Source organism: Lepidothrix coronata, unplaced genomic scaffold, assembly GCF_001604755.1.
Source record: "Lepidothrix coronata isolate B3197 unplaced genomic scaffold, Lepidothrix_coronata-1.0 Scaffold118, whole genome shotgun sequence".
NCBI lineage: Eukaryota > Metazoa > Chordata > Aves > Passeriformes > Pipridae > Lepidothrix > Lepidothrix coronata.
In genome coordinates, this window is record NW_016690298.1 from 1,178,275 (window position 1) to 1,195,405 (window position 17,131).

At 57.7% G+C, this 17,131-nt stretch overlaps 1 protein-coding gene across 6 annotated transcripts in view; it reads left to right on the forward strand.

Moving 5' to 3' along the window:
- Window positions 1–17,131, forward strand: part of TNS1 (tensin 1) — a 54,139-nt gene that overhangs the window by 15,476 nt on the left and 21,532 nt on the right. For 3 of the 6 annotated variants that reach the window (XM_017825370.1, XM_017825371.1, XM_017825372.1), the window contains exons 10-15: window positions 577–637; window positions 1,867–1,942; window positions 2,068–2,197; window positions 2,562–2,627; window positions 3,161–3,322; window positions 11,785–13,485. In XM_017825370.1, the coding sequence (XP_017680859.1) occupies window positions 577–637; window positions 1,867–1,942; window positions 2,068–2,197; window positions 2,562–2,627; window positions 3,161–3,322; window positions 11,785–13,485 (2,196 nt within the window). Of the gene's footprint in view, window positions 1–576; window positions 638–1,866; window positions 1,943–2,067; window positions 2,198–2,561; window positions 2,628–3,160; window positions 3,323–11,784; window positions 13,486–15,887; window positions 15,969–17,131 lie in introns of all 6 variants that reach the window. The other 3 variants (XM_017825373.1, XM_017825369.1, XM_017825374.1) reach the window with 2 other exon arrangements.

Sequence of the window (17,131 nt, forward strand, 5' to 3'; positions counted from 1 at the left end):
GCCTCATTCCCCCCCACTCCACCACCCCACACTGCATGGCCAGGCTTGTCCTCGATGGGCAGTATTTTCCTCATTATTTCCTTGGCAATTTGAATTTCCCTTTCCCTTTCAGAGATTGTTCACTCCTATTGGCAGGGTGCTACCCTGCCCTCAGGGGGTGCCCTCCCTGTGCTGGGCACTAACCTGAGCTGTGGGGTGACAGTGCTTTTCTGCCAGCTTTTGGGAGGACGGCACCAGATGGAGATGGGGTTTGGCATGCAGTACCCTGCCTGGTGCCAGTACCTCACTCAGATCATCATCCTACCTCTATCCCCAGCCCAGCACTTGCTCTAGGTCCTACAGGACCCAAACTGGGCTGCAGGGGCTTTCCCCTTTCCCAGCTCATCTAGAGCATCCCTTTCTGCCCATCTCAGATGTTGCCCGTGGTTGGTGTGGGCTGGTTGGGATGGGGAGCGGCTGTTTGCCTTGGCTCCCTCCCTGTTTGGATTTCTCCCCCATGACTAATCCCTGCCCTGGCCCCTCCACCCAGCCGCCTAACAGGAGTATGCCTTTTCTTCCCGCCTTGATGTCTTCCAGGTTGTCGTCCCTTCCTGAAAATCTACCAGGCCATGCAGCCCGTCTACACCTCGGGGATCTAGTAACTATCTCCTTGCCATGGGGGCTTTCCTCCTCCCCAGCATTGGGGGGCAAGACAAACAGGGGAAGATGGAGAGGGTCAAGGCCAAGTCCCCTGCAATCTGGTGCTCTGTGCTTAGTCTGTTTGGGGTCCAGGGAACTGAAAAAACGGGGCGTCCTTTTCTTTGGAGGTGGTAGCTGGCTGTACTGGGCCTTACTGGGCCCTTCTGCCGGGAGGGCTGTAGTGACTCTGCGTATCAGCAGAGGGAGCCTGGGGCTGCGCAGAGCCTGGGGCTGGGTGTCCCTGGAGGGAATGGGGACAGAGATGGGGACACGTCCCAGGTGTGATGAAGGCATTTTTTCTCTCCCTGCCCAAAGAACTGCTCCTCCTGCTTGGATTAGTCCTAAAAGCCCTCTTTCTTTCTCCAAAAAAATATTTTCCTCCTGTTTTAATCTCCGCACAATTCTTTTCTGACACTGCTCCTGGAAGCAGGCACTGGCGAAGGCAAAGCAGGAGTCAGTTTCTCCAGCCTCCCATACACTCTGCCAGCGTCACACCCCAGGGACCCATGGCTCCTGGCCTCCCTGGAGGGAGCAGAGCACTTCACCTCCGGAGTATTCCCATCTTAACCCCTTGGACCAGAATCTCCCTTCCCTGCAGTCCCCGTTAGCTGAGATTTACTGCCATCCCAGTCTCGCCTTTCAGCTTTTAATAGACTGTTTATGGGATGCCTGTAATAAACTCCAGGTTTATCTTGCCTGTGAAATCCAACTCCCTTCTTCCTTTGTCTGCGACTGCTGACGCCACCACCCAGAGGCAGCCCCTCGGTGGGACACTGCAAAGGGGAGGGCTTCTGTCAGGGCAACTGAGGCAGGGAGGAGAGTCTTCCCTGAGATTTCTCCCTCTGTGTCCAATGCCCTGCTTGACTAAGGGAGCTGGATGGATGGCTGATAGCCCAGTCTCAGCACTTGGATCCTGGTCAAACCCTCCCACCCAACATTTTTCCCACCCTTAGTGGAAGGGTTTCCGCTGTGCCTCAGTTTCCTCTTCCTGTCCTCCTTCCTCTGGGAATGGGTGCCCCTTGGGGTGATGGACGGAACCCTTCTCTGTCACTGGGGGCGGGGGGGGAAGCTCTGTGCTATGCACCTTTCCTTGCTGGATTTGGGTAGAAGGGCTGGTTGAGGTGGTGCTGGGAGCTCTTGGAGGCCTCTGCACCACAACTCACATCCTCCCACCATCCCTCTCTGCAGCAACGTGCAAGGAGACAGCCAGACAGGCATCTGCATCACCATTGAGCCCGGCTTGCTGCTCAAGGGCGATATCTTGGTAAGGATCCTCCGCGTAGAAAGCAGCCAGGGGACGGGTGGTTGCCTTGTGTCAGGATCCCCAGATTCCCCTTTGCCAAGCTCTGGGGGCTTATCCTGATGGCCCATCCCTACTCCCCTCTGCAGCTGAAGTGCTACCACAAGAAGTTTCGCAGCCCTACCCGTGATGTGATTTTCCGTGTGCAGTTCCACACGTGCGCTGTGCACGACCTTGATGTTGTCTTTGGCAAGGAGGATCTGGATGAGGCCTTCAGAGGTAACTGCCCCGGCACCTCCCTTCTCCAAACTCCCTCATCCTCCTGCCCCTGTAACTCTGGTCTCATCGTGGGGCATCTGGGCACCCATCCCAGATCCACTGCAACCAAGCAGGGCACCCCTGCTCCATCCACAGGGTGTGGTGCTGCATGTGGACTGGTAGCACCGTCATCCCTTTTGTTACCAAAACCAGTACTGATGCAGAGCGACTGCTTTGGGGTTGTTCTGGGGGCTGAGATGCACTGCCCCATGCAGGGATATCCCTGCCAGCTCCCTGCCTTAAGCTGTGGAGCACGTTTGGGGTGACTGTGTGGGTGCTACTGGAAGCATAGATGGAGATGGTCCCTTTGCTCTCTCCCTGACAGATGACCGCTTCCCTGAGTATGGGAAGGTGGAGTTTGTGTTCTCTTATGGCCCTGAGAAGATCCAAGGTATGACTGGCTCACTGCCTTGGGGGTTTGGAGCTGGATGCCGTCTCCTTTCCCTTTCCTCAGCTATATCCCCTGCTGTCTCCCTTGCAACCTCCTCCTGCCCCATTGCAGCCTCTTTGTCACCAGGGTAGGATGAGGGGTCCACGCAGTGAGGCTAATCTAGGAGCACCCATGGATGCCCTGTCACTCCCCAGGAGGCTGCTCTCCAAAGCACTTGCTGGCCCAGGAGAGAAAGAGGGAGTGCTTGGGAATGAAGGACTCCCTGCCCAAAAATTCCAGACCATGCACACTCACTATCAGCCTGTGCGCTTGTCTCTAGGCAATCCCAAAAGCCCTGGGCAGTCTTGTACACTTTGTGGGTTTTGATGTACATCCTGTGCCCATCCTTAATGCTGCCCTTCCTGTAGGACTCTCCTGCCTTACCCTATGACTCCTTCTCTTTTTTCCTTGCCTGAACCTTTCTCCATCTCCTTCCCTGTCCTACCCTTGCTGGTTCTATTGTCACCCCGACTGACTATCCTGCCTATTCCCAGGCATGGAGCACCTGGAGAACGGGCCCAGCGTTTCCGTGGACTACAACACATCCGACCCACTCATCCGGTGGGACTCCTATGAGAACTTCAACATCCAACGTGAGGACAGCGCGGAGGGGGCCTGGGCTGAGCCACCCCTGTCCAACAAGCACCTGGAGAAAGGTTAGGGCTCACAGGGTGCTCAGTGGCCAAAGTGTCCCTGTGGGAATCCCCCTCACCCCAGGAAAGGGGACAGCAGTGGGCAGCAGAGCTGAGGGCAGATGGCTGCTGCTGGGAGGAGTGTGGCTGTGGGATGGGAGAGGAAGATCTTGTGGACTTTGACTCCTGCTTCAGTGCCAGAGAGCTTACACTGTTTTTCCAGCATTTTCACTCTCAAAATCCTGTTTGCATGAGCAGGGTCCAGCCCTGGTTTATGCCCCAGAGCTTTGGGAAACCCAAACCCCAGGTCTGCAGGACTTCATGGGGGGACAATTAAGTATCTCAGCTCCTTTCTCATGGCACAAACGTGGCAGGACGTAGCTATGCCTTAGTTATCCCTGGGGTATGAGAATGTCTCACTGGCCTTGAAGGGTATGCAGCATCTCTCAGAGCTGGGAAGAGCCCCTTGAGCATTGGTTTGGCTGCAGCAAGTTGACTGTCCTCACCCACTTGGCAGGAATGGGCAGGACTTGTATGTCGAAGGGTGGTGGACCCTGTCCCGGTGGCAAGGCTGCCTGTGGCTGAGCAGATGCCTGGGCTTTCCTGGCCCGATCTGGAGAGGCGTCCCTGGAGCAGGAACAGCTGCCATCCCTGATGTCCCTGAAGGTCACCGGCTGCTTCAAGTGGGAGCTGTGGGCGGCCGTGCTCACAGCGCAGGGTGGGGGCTCTGGGTGCCTGAGGCAGGTGAGAGTGTCTCTGCTATGGTGGTAGAGCCGGATCTGGGGCAGCAGTGCAGAGCTGGCACAGGCACTTGCCTTGGCACCGGGCAGTAAACAGGCAACTCGTGATGTCCAGGCTCAGCTATGTGGTGGGGAGCTGGGGAGCTGCAGGTTGGGCCCCAAGCTGACAAGACTGCCTGGCAGGCCCCTCCTGCCTGCAGAGGCCTGAGTACTTCATTGCATGTGTTCCCCTCTGGCCCCCTGGGCAGAGCTTCTGCACTCCCAGCCCCTTGCAGGGCTACTCCAGCACTCATCTCTGTCCTCTCATGGGGGTCCTGGCTGCAGAAGTACCCCAGGGCTCCTCTCCATCCCCTCTCGGGGGGTCTAGACAGGTGTCAGGGCTGCAGAGGTATCTCCATGTGCTGACTGGGCTGTCCTCCCTGCAGGAGGATGGCAATAGGGAATGAGGGCACCTTGGATTTGTAAACACTGCCCCAGTTTGGAGATGAGCCGGGACTGTTGAAGGGTGAAGCCAGAGGCAGGAGGCTGCCTTCTGACCCATGCCAGCAAAACAGCTGCGAAAAGCCCATCTATAGGGGTCTCTCCCTGGCTGCCCCATGGGGCACCTTGAGCAGCAGCAGAGAGAGTCAGTTTGGGCTTAGGGGGGCTCTCATCTTCCTTCCTCTCTGTCAGCACTTTTAACCAGCCTGTCCCAAGCTGGGTTAGGGACCCTGGTGCCCGGCTGTGCAAGGGGGGTCCCTGTTTATGGTTGTTCTTGCCTTATTTGGTCAGGGAATTGCACGCCACATTTTTGGCACCACCAGGCGTGAGCGAGTGGTGTCCGGGGGCGGAGGGGGGTGAGGTTGGCACCGGAACCCACACGGGGCTGGGATCAGCCGCTGCTCCTTGTCCCTGCCACTGCCCGTCCTGCCACTCGGTGAAGGCTCCCCACAGACTGTCGCCGCAGCCCAGGCCAACGGGATCGGCATCGCCTGCCAAACGGTGGGTCCCCCCAGGCAGCATCTCTGCTGGTCACAGCTTCGCTTGGTGGAGGTGAATGCCCTTTTTCCAGCAGCTTTGTCTCAGCATGGGGCACCCATATGGGCTGGAGGTGCCTGACAGGGTGGGATGGTCCTGTGGGGCCCCAAAGCTGGAGGGGTAGGTGGCTGACTGGGGATGGTGCCTGTCCTAGTGTTCCCTATGCCTCTGCTGTGCTTATCTGCGGGGACTTGGGGAAGGGGAAGCTGAGCTGTAGCAAGGTTGTCGGCTGACCAGGATCGTCCAGAGCGGGGGTCATGAGAGGGGGATCTGAACCCCCACATCTTGCACTCTGGCAGAGGGGACCCAACTGGATTCAACAGGTGGGGTCTCTGTCAGCCGCCCCCACAGCCGTCCCCTGTCAGCGGACTTGCCCTCCCGCTTTACCCAGGCAGGGTCTCTGCTGCCCACTAGGCTTGGGCTGCCCTATGGTCCTTAGGGAGAGTGGGGAGTGCTGGGATACCCCCACAGCCTGTCCCTCTGCCCATCATGCATGTCCATATGTCATGGGCTCTGCCTGCCCTCCTTCCTCCTCCTCAGAGGGGCTTTGGGGTCAGTGGTGGCTCCATGGCAGATTCTTGCTGCAGTCCCCATAGCCATTAGTTGGCTGAGAGGGTGTTTGAAGGCTGAAGGAAGGCGATGGCGTGCTTCTTCCTCTGGCTGTTTTTGTGGTTGCCAGCACTGTGGTGGCTTTCCTTGGGGTGTCAAACTAGCTCCAGGAAGGCAAGAGGAGACTGGCGGCTAGATGTGGCACTGCTGGGTTTGCAGCTGGTTGGAGGATCACTGCAGAGAAATTTTTGGGGTACTGCAGATGCAGGTGGGCAAATCTGGATGGAGAACATTTATGGCCTGATTTGGTTTTGCTGAGAAAACCAATACTGATGGAGAACAGGATGCTAGGTCTGGCATAGAGTCAGTGGAGGGGTTGTCCCTAAGGTCCGAATGTGTGACTGTTGCAGGGGGACCCCAAGCTCTGCCACCCTGGGGTGGAGTGAGAGGATGCTAAAGGGCTGGGCGTGCATCCCCAACCCAGTAGCTCCCTATAACGACTGGCCCTTGGACCCACTCTGGGCTGGCCCTTCCTGCCTCCTCTTTTTACCGGGGCTGGAAGAGGGTGGCTGGGGCCTGGCCAAATCCAACATCTGCAAGAGAGTTGCTAAATCCCCACCTGAGTCATGGTTCTGGCGTAGAACTCTCCTGCAGCTCATCCGCACTCGCAGGGCAGGGCTGGCTGAGATAGGGACTGGGATGAGCATCTCACCAGTCCAGTGAGGGGAGATCACAGCAGACCCTGAACCCCATGTGGCAAAGGTCAGGGAGTCCCAGACTTCCACAGATTGAGCTGCATCTTTCCATGGGGCAGAAAGCCCCTTGATGGGGTCACTGTCATTTGTTGGTCACCCGTGGGTTGGGCATCTCATGAGGTACACCTTCCTAGTGGGGTCAAATCCTGCCCCACTTATCAGGGACTGAGGCTGCCCAGGAGGGCAAGCCAGGCAGTGCAGAGGCAGAGAGCCAAATGGGCCAGGCCAGAGCTGTTAAATCCATTGCTGGAGCTGCTGGCAGGCTGCTGCTCTCCCCCCCAGATGGATCTGTCCCCTGTCTCGATGGGGACTGGGGGTCACTGGCTCTCCTCTTGCCTTCACCAGCTGACTAAAGCTGAAGGAATCTGCTTCCCTCCCGTCATTCTGCCTCTGTCTTCTGCTCTCTGCTCTGTCAGCAGCAAGGTAAGGACTTGTTGGGGTGGGCGTTTTGTGGGGCAGTGGGGACCTGGCTGGGCTTGAAGGGGATCCATAGGGAGTGTCCCCCTTGCTTCTAGTTATTCCCCATGGGAGAAATACTGAAGCATCTACAGGCTTGGCTAGACATTTTAGCTGGAGTGTGGCTATTCCCAGGGCAGGATCTGTCCTCTGACCTGGTATTTGGGGTTGTGATGTGAGGTGGGAGTTGGATAAGTTTTGTTCCCGCTGGGACTGGGATGCAGATAGAGACTGGCTAGTGGAAGCTCAGCCCTTTCTTTTCCCCCTTTAAACTGTCCTTGAAGTCAAAACTTGCAGCAGTGTGTATGTGTAGAGCTGGGGCTGTCCCCAGGCAGGACTGGGGAGCTTTTTATCTGCCCTGCCACAGCCACACAGCTGAGACAAAAAATAAGGCAGAGAAGCAAGCAAACTTTGGAAGTTCTGGAAGGATGCTGCCTTGGCATGTGCTACTATCTGGGAGCAAACAGGGCTGTGAGTCAGGGGGCTGGCTGGAAACACTGCTCTCATCCCGTCGTCATCCGTGGGGGTATGGGAAACACACGACTGGGGGGATTAGAGTGGAAGGAGCCTCACGTTTTGCTGAGTATGTTGGAACAACTGAGGAGTGGAGTCCTGAGCATGGGTTCAGGCAGGGGCCCGGACATGGGGTGGGCTTGCTGTCACTTGGAGCAGTGAATTGTCAGCACCATCCCAGCATGGATTTTGCTTGGGATGGAGCAGTGTGGTCTCAGACAGCTCTGGGGTGGATGGGATCCATGTCATTCCTCCTGCCACGGGACAGGGCAGCACGTGCATCCTGCAAACAGTGCTGGCACATCCATGCTGTGCCTGTGGTGCTGGCAGGGCAGGCAAGGGAGTTGTGAAAACGGGTCGGCAGGGTCGACTGTCCATGGCTGCTTTCCACCCCTCTTCGGCTGTTTTTTAAGATGGAGAAACTCAAGTCTCCAGCAGGGCATTTGGGTTTGCAGACCAGGCTGGGTTTCAACATCCCATGGGGCCTGGAAGGACATCCTCACCCCAAATGGGTCACATCTTTCTGGGGACAGGTGTGATGTGTGCACGCAGGAGGCAGGCAGGGCTGAGTGTCTGAAATGAGGGGGTCGTCCAGGGGGGTGATGCTCAGCGGCCCGTGGGAGGTGGGTAAGCTGTCCAGCTGTCCGGCTGTCCGTCCTGCCTAGGAAACAGTTAACGCGGCGGAGCCCTGCCCGTGGAGGAAGTAGTTAATATTCATAGCTGGAAGCTGTCTGTCTGGCTGTCCTCCCTCCATGGCTCCCACCCTCTCCGCACCTCACTGAGGTTAACTTGGGCTGGGGCTGGGGCTTGGGCGGCCCCGCCGCCCTCTACGAGCCTCTCCCCTTCCCCTGCCGCTCCTCCCTGTGATCCCTGTGTGGTCTGGCGCGGAGGGGAGCACAGCCGCACCTCCTTACTTCCAGCCCATCTCCTGCCTCTGCCACCTTCGGCTCCTCCATCCTCCCCTCCGGCTCCCCGTGTCCTAAGGTTCCCCGTATCCGACCCCTTCCGGCACCCCGCCGCCGTCGGGGTGCCCCTCTCGCGGCCCCGCGGGACACGGCGCTGGGAAGGGAATAGCTCCCTCCGCGAGAGGGAAGGCAAAGCCAAAGGGACAAACGCCAACCCAAGCCAGCTCCGGGCCGTCGGCTCCTGTCCTGGACGGACGCACGGAGCCGGCTGCGGACGCCGTTCGAACTGCCACCACACCAGGTGCCCCTGGAAGGCTCTGGTGCTGGAAGGGGTGAAGGAAAGGGATTTTACTGCCTGCTCCTTCCCTTCGCCTGTGATCCTTTCTTCCCCGTCCCTTTTGGTAAGTCCTGACTTTGCTTTTCTTTGGGCTGGGGGGTGGATAGGGAATTTGTGGCTGTGGAGACCATGGCTCAAGGGCTGTGGTTGCGCATTGCCATCATATCTGGACACAGGATGAAAACAGAGTTGAGGGGGCTAAGCTCTTCTCTGTGGGATTTAACTCACACCCTTCATCCTACAAAGGGTCCCGGGACCCTAGGATCTTCCTTGTGGGCTGATGCTCCAGAGATGCAGTGGGGTCAGGGCTCTGAGTGGTGGGGACTGAAGGCAGCAGGTGGGATGCTGCTGGGGGCAGAACAAGGGGAGACACGGTAGTGCCTCAACCTTGTTTTCTGCACCGGTGCAGAACCCTGGACAGGATTTGTGCTGGTGCACGTTTCTGTATGGTGCACCCCACAGTGTGTGAGGCAGATGGCTGGGATTTTGGGGATGGGAGCTGACCCCCTTCACATTGTCATGCTTGTCCCGGACCTGTGTTTTTGCCGGGTGCTGGGCAAGGAGAGGACAGAGTGCCCTGCTGGGGCAGTGAACCTGGCAGCAGAGCTGGGACCAGGCTAGTCTCAGCGCTTCCCCCAGCTGCCTCCTTATAGCCTGAGCAGATAGAGCTGAAGCAGAGCTGTGTCTGGGGCTGAGCCCAGGGCAAACCCAACCCACGATGAGATGGCACAGCCTGCTGGGCTGGAGCTTCTCTGACCTTCAGGATGAAATCTGACCTTGCTGGTAGCTGCAGACACTTTGCAAATGGGATCCTGGGAGCCTACTGCTTTGAGGATGGCTGCTTTGGCTAAGGCAGTCTGTCCCCGCATCCCTTAGTCTTTATTTTATTCAGCTTCTCAGGTGACAAGCAATAGATAGTCATATGAGCGATAGTGTGGCCTTAGGGTGGTGGAGGGGGCCTAGGAGTGGTGGTGAGTAGCAGGATTTGTCTCGTGGCATCAGAGCCCAGGGGGTATGTGGGGTTGAGGACAGGATGAGCAGTCAGGTGTGGGGCAGAGCAGCCACAGGATGAGGGCTTGGCTGATGGTGGAGGTGTCACAGCCCCTTCCTTGCTTGCCACTCTGGTATTGCTCTTGGTGGAAGGGCAGCCACCGGACCCCCCGTGTTCCTGCCTGGCCAAAGGGTCTAGGGAAGGTGGGATGGGGCACTTGAGGCTTTCTGCCTCTGTCATGAACTTCATTGTGCCCCATCCTGACCCTTCTTGGAGATATTTCTCCCAGCTCTCCATGGCTCTCAGTGGCCATGGGGCAGTGCATAGCCCAAAGTGCAATTAAAGCCTTTGCCATCTATTTTCTCCCTTGGCACTATGTGCTTTCATTTATATTTATTTATTCCCTTTTCCTTTCTATTCCTCTACCCTATTTATCTCAGCCCCCACCCTGGCTTTTGCCCTGTTTCCCAAGACCGGCCAGCATCCATTGCTGCCATCAGATGGGAGGGCTGTGCCTTTTCCCCCATCTCCAAGCAATGTCAGCCTGTCCAGCATTTACACTGCTGCTGGACATTCTTCTTTTTCCTTTCTCCCTCCATGGGGAGGGTTTCCCTCCCTCTCTCCCCCTTTTCCCCAGAATGGGAGGTGTTGTGGAGTCAAATGCTAGCAGTTCCTGGCTATACTGACTGGATGAAGGAGCTCTGAGTCTCTGGGAGAAAGTCTCATCCTTTCCTGCACTGAGTGCCCAAAGAGGAGCTCACTGCTTGGTCCTGGGACATCTTCAAGCCAAGGGGAGGTTTTGGGGCTCAGCTGCCTCCTTGGGATACTGCCAGTGGAGATTCAGGAGTGGAAAATCAGTAACAAGGAGGGGGCTCTGACTTGGTAGGACTTGAGCTCGGTGTTATTGCCGCCTTCTCCCTTATGGTGAGGGGTTGTTGGTGGTGTGGGAGCTGCTGGAGTGCGGGTGTGGTGGTGTGGGACTGGTTAAGCTGTCCCGGCTCGGAAGTGTTTTGCTTGCAGATAGGACCGCTCTGATTTCACACTATCGTCTTAGGGCCGTCTTCCGTCCCTGAGTCAGCTGCCTGGCCCCCTGCCAGGGAAGAGTCATTTTTTCCTCCAAAAGAAAGTGTTTAACACTGCTTGCGGGACCTTCCAGGAAACCTCGGCAGGGAGCTGGAAAAACAAGAGTCTGCAGCCTGGTTGGTGCTGCGCTTGCTCTGGTGGGGGGACATGGCTTGGGAGCCATCCCCATTGCTCAGTGGCCGAGGTCCCTCTCTGTCCCCAAAATCTGTCTGCTCCACTTAGAAAAGTTTAAAAGGTGCAGCCAGTTGTGGTGTTGATGCTGCCAGGGGTGATGGGAGCTGGGGGGCTCAGAGCTGGAGTGCAGGATTGCTGGTGGTGATGCTGCTGTGCCCTGGACGCCCCAAAGACTTTAGGGGCTGCAGAGCCAACTGCCCACACTGGCCTTAATTCATGGCACCAGGGCCTCCCCAGGAGCAGATGCTGCCTGTTCATGGTTGGGCAGAGGTGCTGCCTGTGTGGGAGCTTTGGGGCAGATCGACCTGACCTGAGAGAGGAAAGGGAAAGAACAGAAAGTATGGGAGCCTGGCTGTAGCCAGGGAAGAAAATGTCAAGGATGTCTGGCTGACTGGACCCATGAATCATCTGGGAGGAGAGCAGGCAGGGAGGTGGGTCTGTGGTTCATCTGTCCTTCACCCATGGGCTGAGTACATCCATCCAGCTGGAGCTAGAAAGAGCTATGAGGCCAGATCTTGACTGCTGCTGCCTGTCCTCCTACAGCCTGTGGTGCATCTTCTCCATCCTCCCTGGTTGCCTCCCTGGTGCCACAGGGCTGGCTGAGCCCTGTGGAGCAGCGATGGCTGACTGTGTGGGGGGCACCACCCCTTGCTGGCGGTGGAGAGGAATTGCTGGGAATTATGCCTGGAAACAGGGCAGGGGATATTTGGTGAATCCCAGTAGAGCAGGCGGTGCTTGCGTGCGAAATGGGGGGCTGTGGGGTATGGGGTTGGGGGGATCTGGCTCCGATGTCTCTGCATGGTGGCGCCCATGGGATTGTGGAGGGTGCCGAGGAGACGGCGATGCTGGTCGTTAAGCGTGCTGGCACACAGAAGAAATCGAAACCACCAGCTAATGGGACCCATTAGCTCCGTGCAGAGAGCCAGCAATTGATCTGGGGTCTCGTGTTCGTTTCTCCCCCTGCAGAGGTTGGGCACACGCAAGGGCCCCTGGATGGGAGCCTCTACGCTAAAGTGAAGAAGAAAGACTCCCTCCACGGCAGCACTGGTGCCGTCAACGCTGCCCGTCTCCCACTCTCGGCAGCGCCCAACCACGTTGAGCACACACTCTCAGTGAGCAGCGACTCAGGCAACTCCACTGCCTCCACCAAGACCGACCGGACGGATGAGCCGGCGGTGACCGGGGTGCCCACTGGCCAGGCGGTGCTGAGCCCCGAGGAGAAGCAGGAGCTGGATCGTCTCCTTGTTGGCTTTGGCTTGGAGAGTGCACCGCCCATGCACAACCACGTGCCCGGCCCCGTGCCAGCACGCCTGCCCGCCATGCCAGGCCGCCACGTGGTGCCGGCTCAGGTGCACGTCAATGGGAATGCTGCAGCGCTGGTGGCTGAGCGGGAGACGGATATCTTAGACGATGAGCTGCCCAACCAGGATGGGCACAGTGTGGGCAGCCTTGGCACACTTTCCTCCTTGGATGGCACCACCACTGCCAGTGAGACTGGCTACCAGGAGGCACCCCGGGTGGGCAGCCTCTCCTCCCTACCCAATGGCCCCTCGAGCTGCAATGGGGCTGAGAAGCTGCTGAAGGAGGGGCTGTATGATGGCGAGCCGCTCTCCAATGGTGGCTACCCCTACAACAACCAGAACACTCTGATAGGCCACCACCTCCGTGACCCGCTACCTTCCTTGTGGCCGTCAGCATCCACTCAAGAGCACCTGACTGGCTACCCACAGCGCCCACCGGGCTCCCACGCCCCGGGCTGGCTCCAGCCCCAGCCGCTGCCGAGCTCCCAGCCCTACCTGTATGGCTACGACCACCCTGGAACCTACCGCTCCCGGTCCTTCCCAGCGGTGGACACTGCTAAATATGATGTAAACCCAGCGCTGCCCCAGGCCCCAGCTCGCAGTACAAGCAGCCGGGAGGCTGTGCAGAGGGGCTTGAACTCCTGGCAACAACAAGGAGGAAGCCGACCACCTTCCCGGCTGCAGGAGGGCGGCACGGAGAGCCACAGCCCCAGCATCTCCAGCTGCAGCCCCCAGCCCAGCCCACTGCAGATGGTGCCCCCACACAGCCACAGCATGCCTGAGTTCCCCCGGGCACCCTCTCGCCGGGAAATTGAGCAGTCCATTGAAGCCCTTGATGTCCTCATGCTGGATCTTGCACCTGCTGTCCACAAGTCGCAGAGTGTGCCTGCCACCGCCCGTCAGGATAAGCCAATGGGACCCCTGCCCTCCTCCCTCTCGACCCAGGCTGTGTCTGGCCTCTACGCCCGGCCATCTCCGCAGGTGGCCCAGCCGAGGTCCTTTGGCACATCTGTGAGCCCCGTGGTCTGTGAGCCTGGGGGCAAAGCCTATTCTCCTGGAGAGATGGACTGTGGGGTGCATGAGTATCGGGAAACCTATTTGCCTTACAACTACCAGCTAGCACCACTGCCGGATCCGAGGAGCTACAGCCATTCTCCGGCAGGAGCACAGATGGGCACTCTCCCATCAGTCAGCACCTCCTACAGTCCTGTGGGGTCTCAACAGCTCCTCACCTCCTCCCCGCCTTCCCCCACCATCCCAGCGCAAATCCAGATGCCCCTCAAGGGACCGGAGAGCTATGAAGACCTGTCGAGGTCGGCAGAAGAGCCCTTGAATCTGGAGGGCCTGGTGGCCCACAGGGTGGCAGGTAGGATTCTTTGATTCCTTGGGGGGATGGGGAAGATCGCATGCCCCAAAGTGCCGGAGCCCATGGGGGTGGAATGCATGGTGGAGCTGGGGAGGAGTGATGCGGCGATGCCTTGTCCATGCCAGATCTGGGCTTGGAACTGAATCACCTGCCATGAGGGCATTCTGGGCTGCATGAGGACAGCCTGTGCTGCTCTTCTTTGCTAAGATCCCCTCTTGCAGCTTGCCGTCTGCAGCAGCATTGCCCAGAGGTAGGAAGGGGCAGCTGAGGGTGTCAGACCTGCCCCAGTCCTCACCCCTTTAGAGTACAGGGCTGGTCTTTCCCTGGTGGCAGGGCCAGTCACTGGGTCTCAGGGGGCTTGCTTTATTTTAGGGAGAATATGGCAGAGTTTGGGAAGATGTTTTCATCTCTGGTGGAGGGTGTCCTGCCTGGACCCCACTTGGACATAATGCTCTCCCTGCGTGGAGCGTGCTCTGGTGTAAGATCCCAGCAGAAAACTTGCCTTGTGTTTGACGTAGCTGGGCTCATCCCTGATTTCAGCCTCTGCTTCCCCCCCTGGAGTGCTGGGTTCAGTGCTCAGACCTCCTCCCTGAGTAGCTGGGGTGCTGTTGGAGTGTGGACTAGGCTGTTGTCTGGCAGCTGAAATTCTGCCCCATTGGCCCAGCCAGCTTGGCCTGGGGTAGTTTGAAGCTGGACTTAGCCTTGGGGCAGTGGTCAGGGAAATGTCTTCCCAGTCCTGCCACAGGGGTTTGGTGCTTGGCTGGGTGCAGCGCTGAGCGTTGGTTCTGTGGCTGGATGATGGCATTAGCTCTGTGCTGCAGAGGGGAAACTGCATCCTCTGATCCCCTGTCCTGCAGCTCCAACTCAGGGGCTTTGGGGACACAGGAGTGTCCCAGCACCCCGGGAAGAAGGTGCCATGGCCCTGTGGCAGCTCGGTGCCCTCCCTCCCTGCTGCTTTGGCTGCAGTTGTTGAATTGTGGAGCGACATTTGGGAAGGGCTTGGGGCTGTGGGCCAGCTCGTGATGCTGGGCTTGGCAGCTCTGTCCTTTCCAACTCTGTGCTCAGTCCAGAAACTCGCCCGGCATTAGAGGGAGGGGGAAGAGGCTTGGCTGGAAAAATCCAACAGCACCAACCTCCCAGGAGTGGGGGTTGAGTCACAGGGTGGGAGGCAGGCAGGGTGCCAGTAGCAGGGATGGGAATGAGGAGGGTCACAGAGGTGTTGGAGGAAGTTTGCATCCATCTGAACTCGACCTCTGTGATCCAGACGAGATTCACAAAGGGTCACAAGGCTTTTGCAGAGAATTTAAACAAACCTAAGAACACTTGGATGCCCAAACCACACTGTGTGTCTGGACTTAATATTATAAGGAGCACATGCCTGCTCTCCCCTACCACCCCATATAAGTATAAAAAATGGGCTGGAAAAGAGAACAGTTCTAAGGAGAGGAACAGTATCTGCAGTGTGTGGGAAATGGATGTTTGATGGTGTCTACCAAAAAAAAAATCCACCTCCCCAACCCTGGGGTTAGGGCCTCAGGGCTAGGCTGGTGTCACTGTCATCCTTCTGCAGCCACTGGGCTTCCCAGGGAGGAGGGAGGCATCTGTGGGATGGTCCCAAGCCTGTAGCCACCTGTCTCCACTGGAGCTGGGCCGTCTGTGCTGAGGTGGGGACAGCGCAGGCGGGTGGCCTGACCTCTGGCGGGAACAAGGTGTCCTGAAGCCAATGTTGGGAGGGGACGGCCGACGGGGACAGTGGGACACAGACGGGTTTGTTTACATTCCCTGCTGCTATAAATTGCCTGCCTGTCCTAGTGCAGAGATGAGGAGCATCTCACACCTCCTCCGTTCTTGGGGAGGGAATGCTCCATTCCCACTTCCCGCTGATGATGGAGGGGAAGAGATGGCACAGGGCAATGCTGGCATGCCCAGCATCTCCCCACAGAGAGGAGGTGGTCCTGTCATCTTTCAAGTCATCTTCATCTCCCAACAAGGCATTTGGTGTCATTTCTTCATGTCCCAGCCCTGAGCATCCCATGATGGAGGGGACCTGCATGGTGCCATCCCTAAGGAAATGGTGATGGGGCATTTGTGGTGTTGCACAAGGTGGCTGGGAGCCACCACTGATTTCTCATACGGGTTTATGTGGTGTGTGGACCCAAGCAAGTTGGCTGATGGGAAAGCATCTCCAAGGAAGGACTGAGCTCCCTCAGACCCCAAGTGACCCCAGCCTCATCTGTTGGAGCCCATCTAATATTTTCTCTTCTTTTCTCTCTTTCCCTCTCTCTCCTTATCGTATCTCGTGACATTTGTCCTGTCTGCCCCTTTCTCTCTCCTTGGGGGATTGTGTCTGTCCTCTGTGATCTCCCACTCTCCTTGCATTCCCTGTCCTGGTATGCTGGCAGAGTACAACGCCAAGCTCAGGGAACTCAACAAGAGCATCAAAGTCCCCCGTCCTCCTCTGAACCAGCAACGGTCCTTCTCCGGTTTGTTCATTCCACCTCCTTCCTTGTCCTCCGACCTTCCCCATTCATCATTCTCCTTCCCTCTCCTGCATTCTTCCCTCTCATCTTTCCTTCCTTTACCTCTCTTCTCTCTCCCTCCTTCCCCCTCATCCCTCTTTCCTCCTCATCCCTCCTTCCTTTTCTATCCCTGCATGCTGAATGCTCTGTGTGTTGCATGGACGTGGGATTGAGGGAGGTTCAGGAGACCCTCCCCATGCAGGATTTATCCCTTTTCTTAGTAGAATGATGGTCAGGGCTCCCCTTGACCTCCTTCAGGGATGGGGGAGCCTCTGGCCCTGGGTACAGACTCCCCTGCCTGGCTTTTGCATCTCATCCAAGCCTGGCACTGCTCGCTGGTGAGGTTTTCATTTCTGGGCCAGATCTGCTCCAGCCCCTCCAAGCTTTGCCCTGACCGTGTCTCACCTCCTGGGTCTGCCCTAGGTGATGAGTGCTGGGGACCTGCTTGGTGCTTGTTGTGCACCCACTTGTCCCAGGGCAAGCAGGAGGAAGGAAATGGCATTGGGCTGGGGGCAAAGAGTGGGGTGGGGAGTCACCAGCTTTCTGTGTGACCTTTGTCTCTCCGCTGGCACCTTGCGTTTCTCCCCAGGAGGACCAAAGAGATTTGAACCTTCCCAGTCCTCAGCACAGAGTAAGTTATTTTGTTGTGCCCAGGTGGAATGATCAGGCTGGGAGGTGGGGAGCGGTAGACGTGTCTGTGTCTGGCAGGATGGGATGAGCTGGGCTCTGACAGGGAGCAGTACAGGGCAGCTTCTGTTCCTCATGGAGACAGGGAGCAAGTTTGCATGTCTTTTCACTGGGTGCTGTGTGTCCCTGTCTGACTTTAACTGCTCAGTGCCACATCTCGAGGACTTTGCCCTTTCTCGTCGACTGTGGGGATATAACCTGGCTCTTGCCTGGAAGTAGTTCCAGCATCTCATGCCCCAAAAGCAGCTGCCTCCTGATTTGTCTTAGAAACCTGGCTTCCTAGCTGCAAAATGAGCTGGGTTTGCCATCCTCCTTCCCTTGCTGTTGTGCCCCTGCCCTTCACCAGCCCTAGAGCTGTACTGAGTCCAAGGGCAGTGGGTTGGTACCAAATTAGGGACTTAAATGAGCAGCAGAAGGGGTGACAGTCCCGCAGGTGTTGG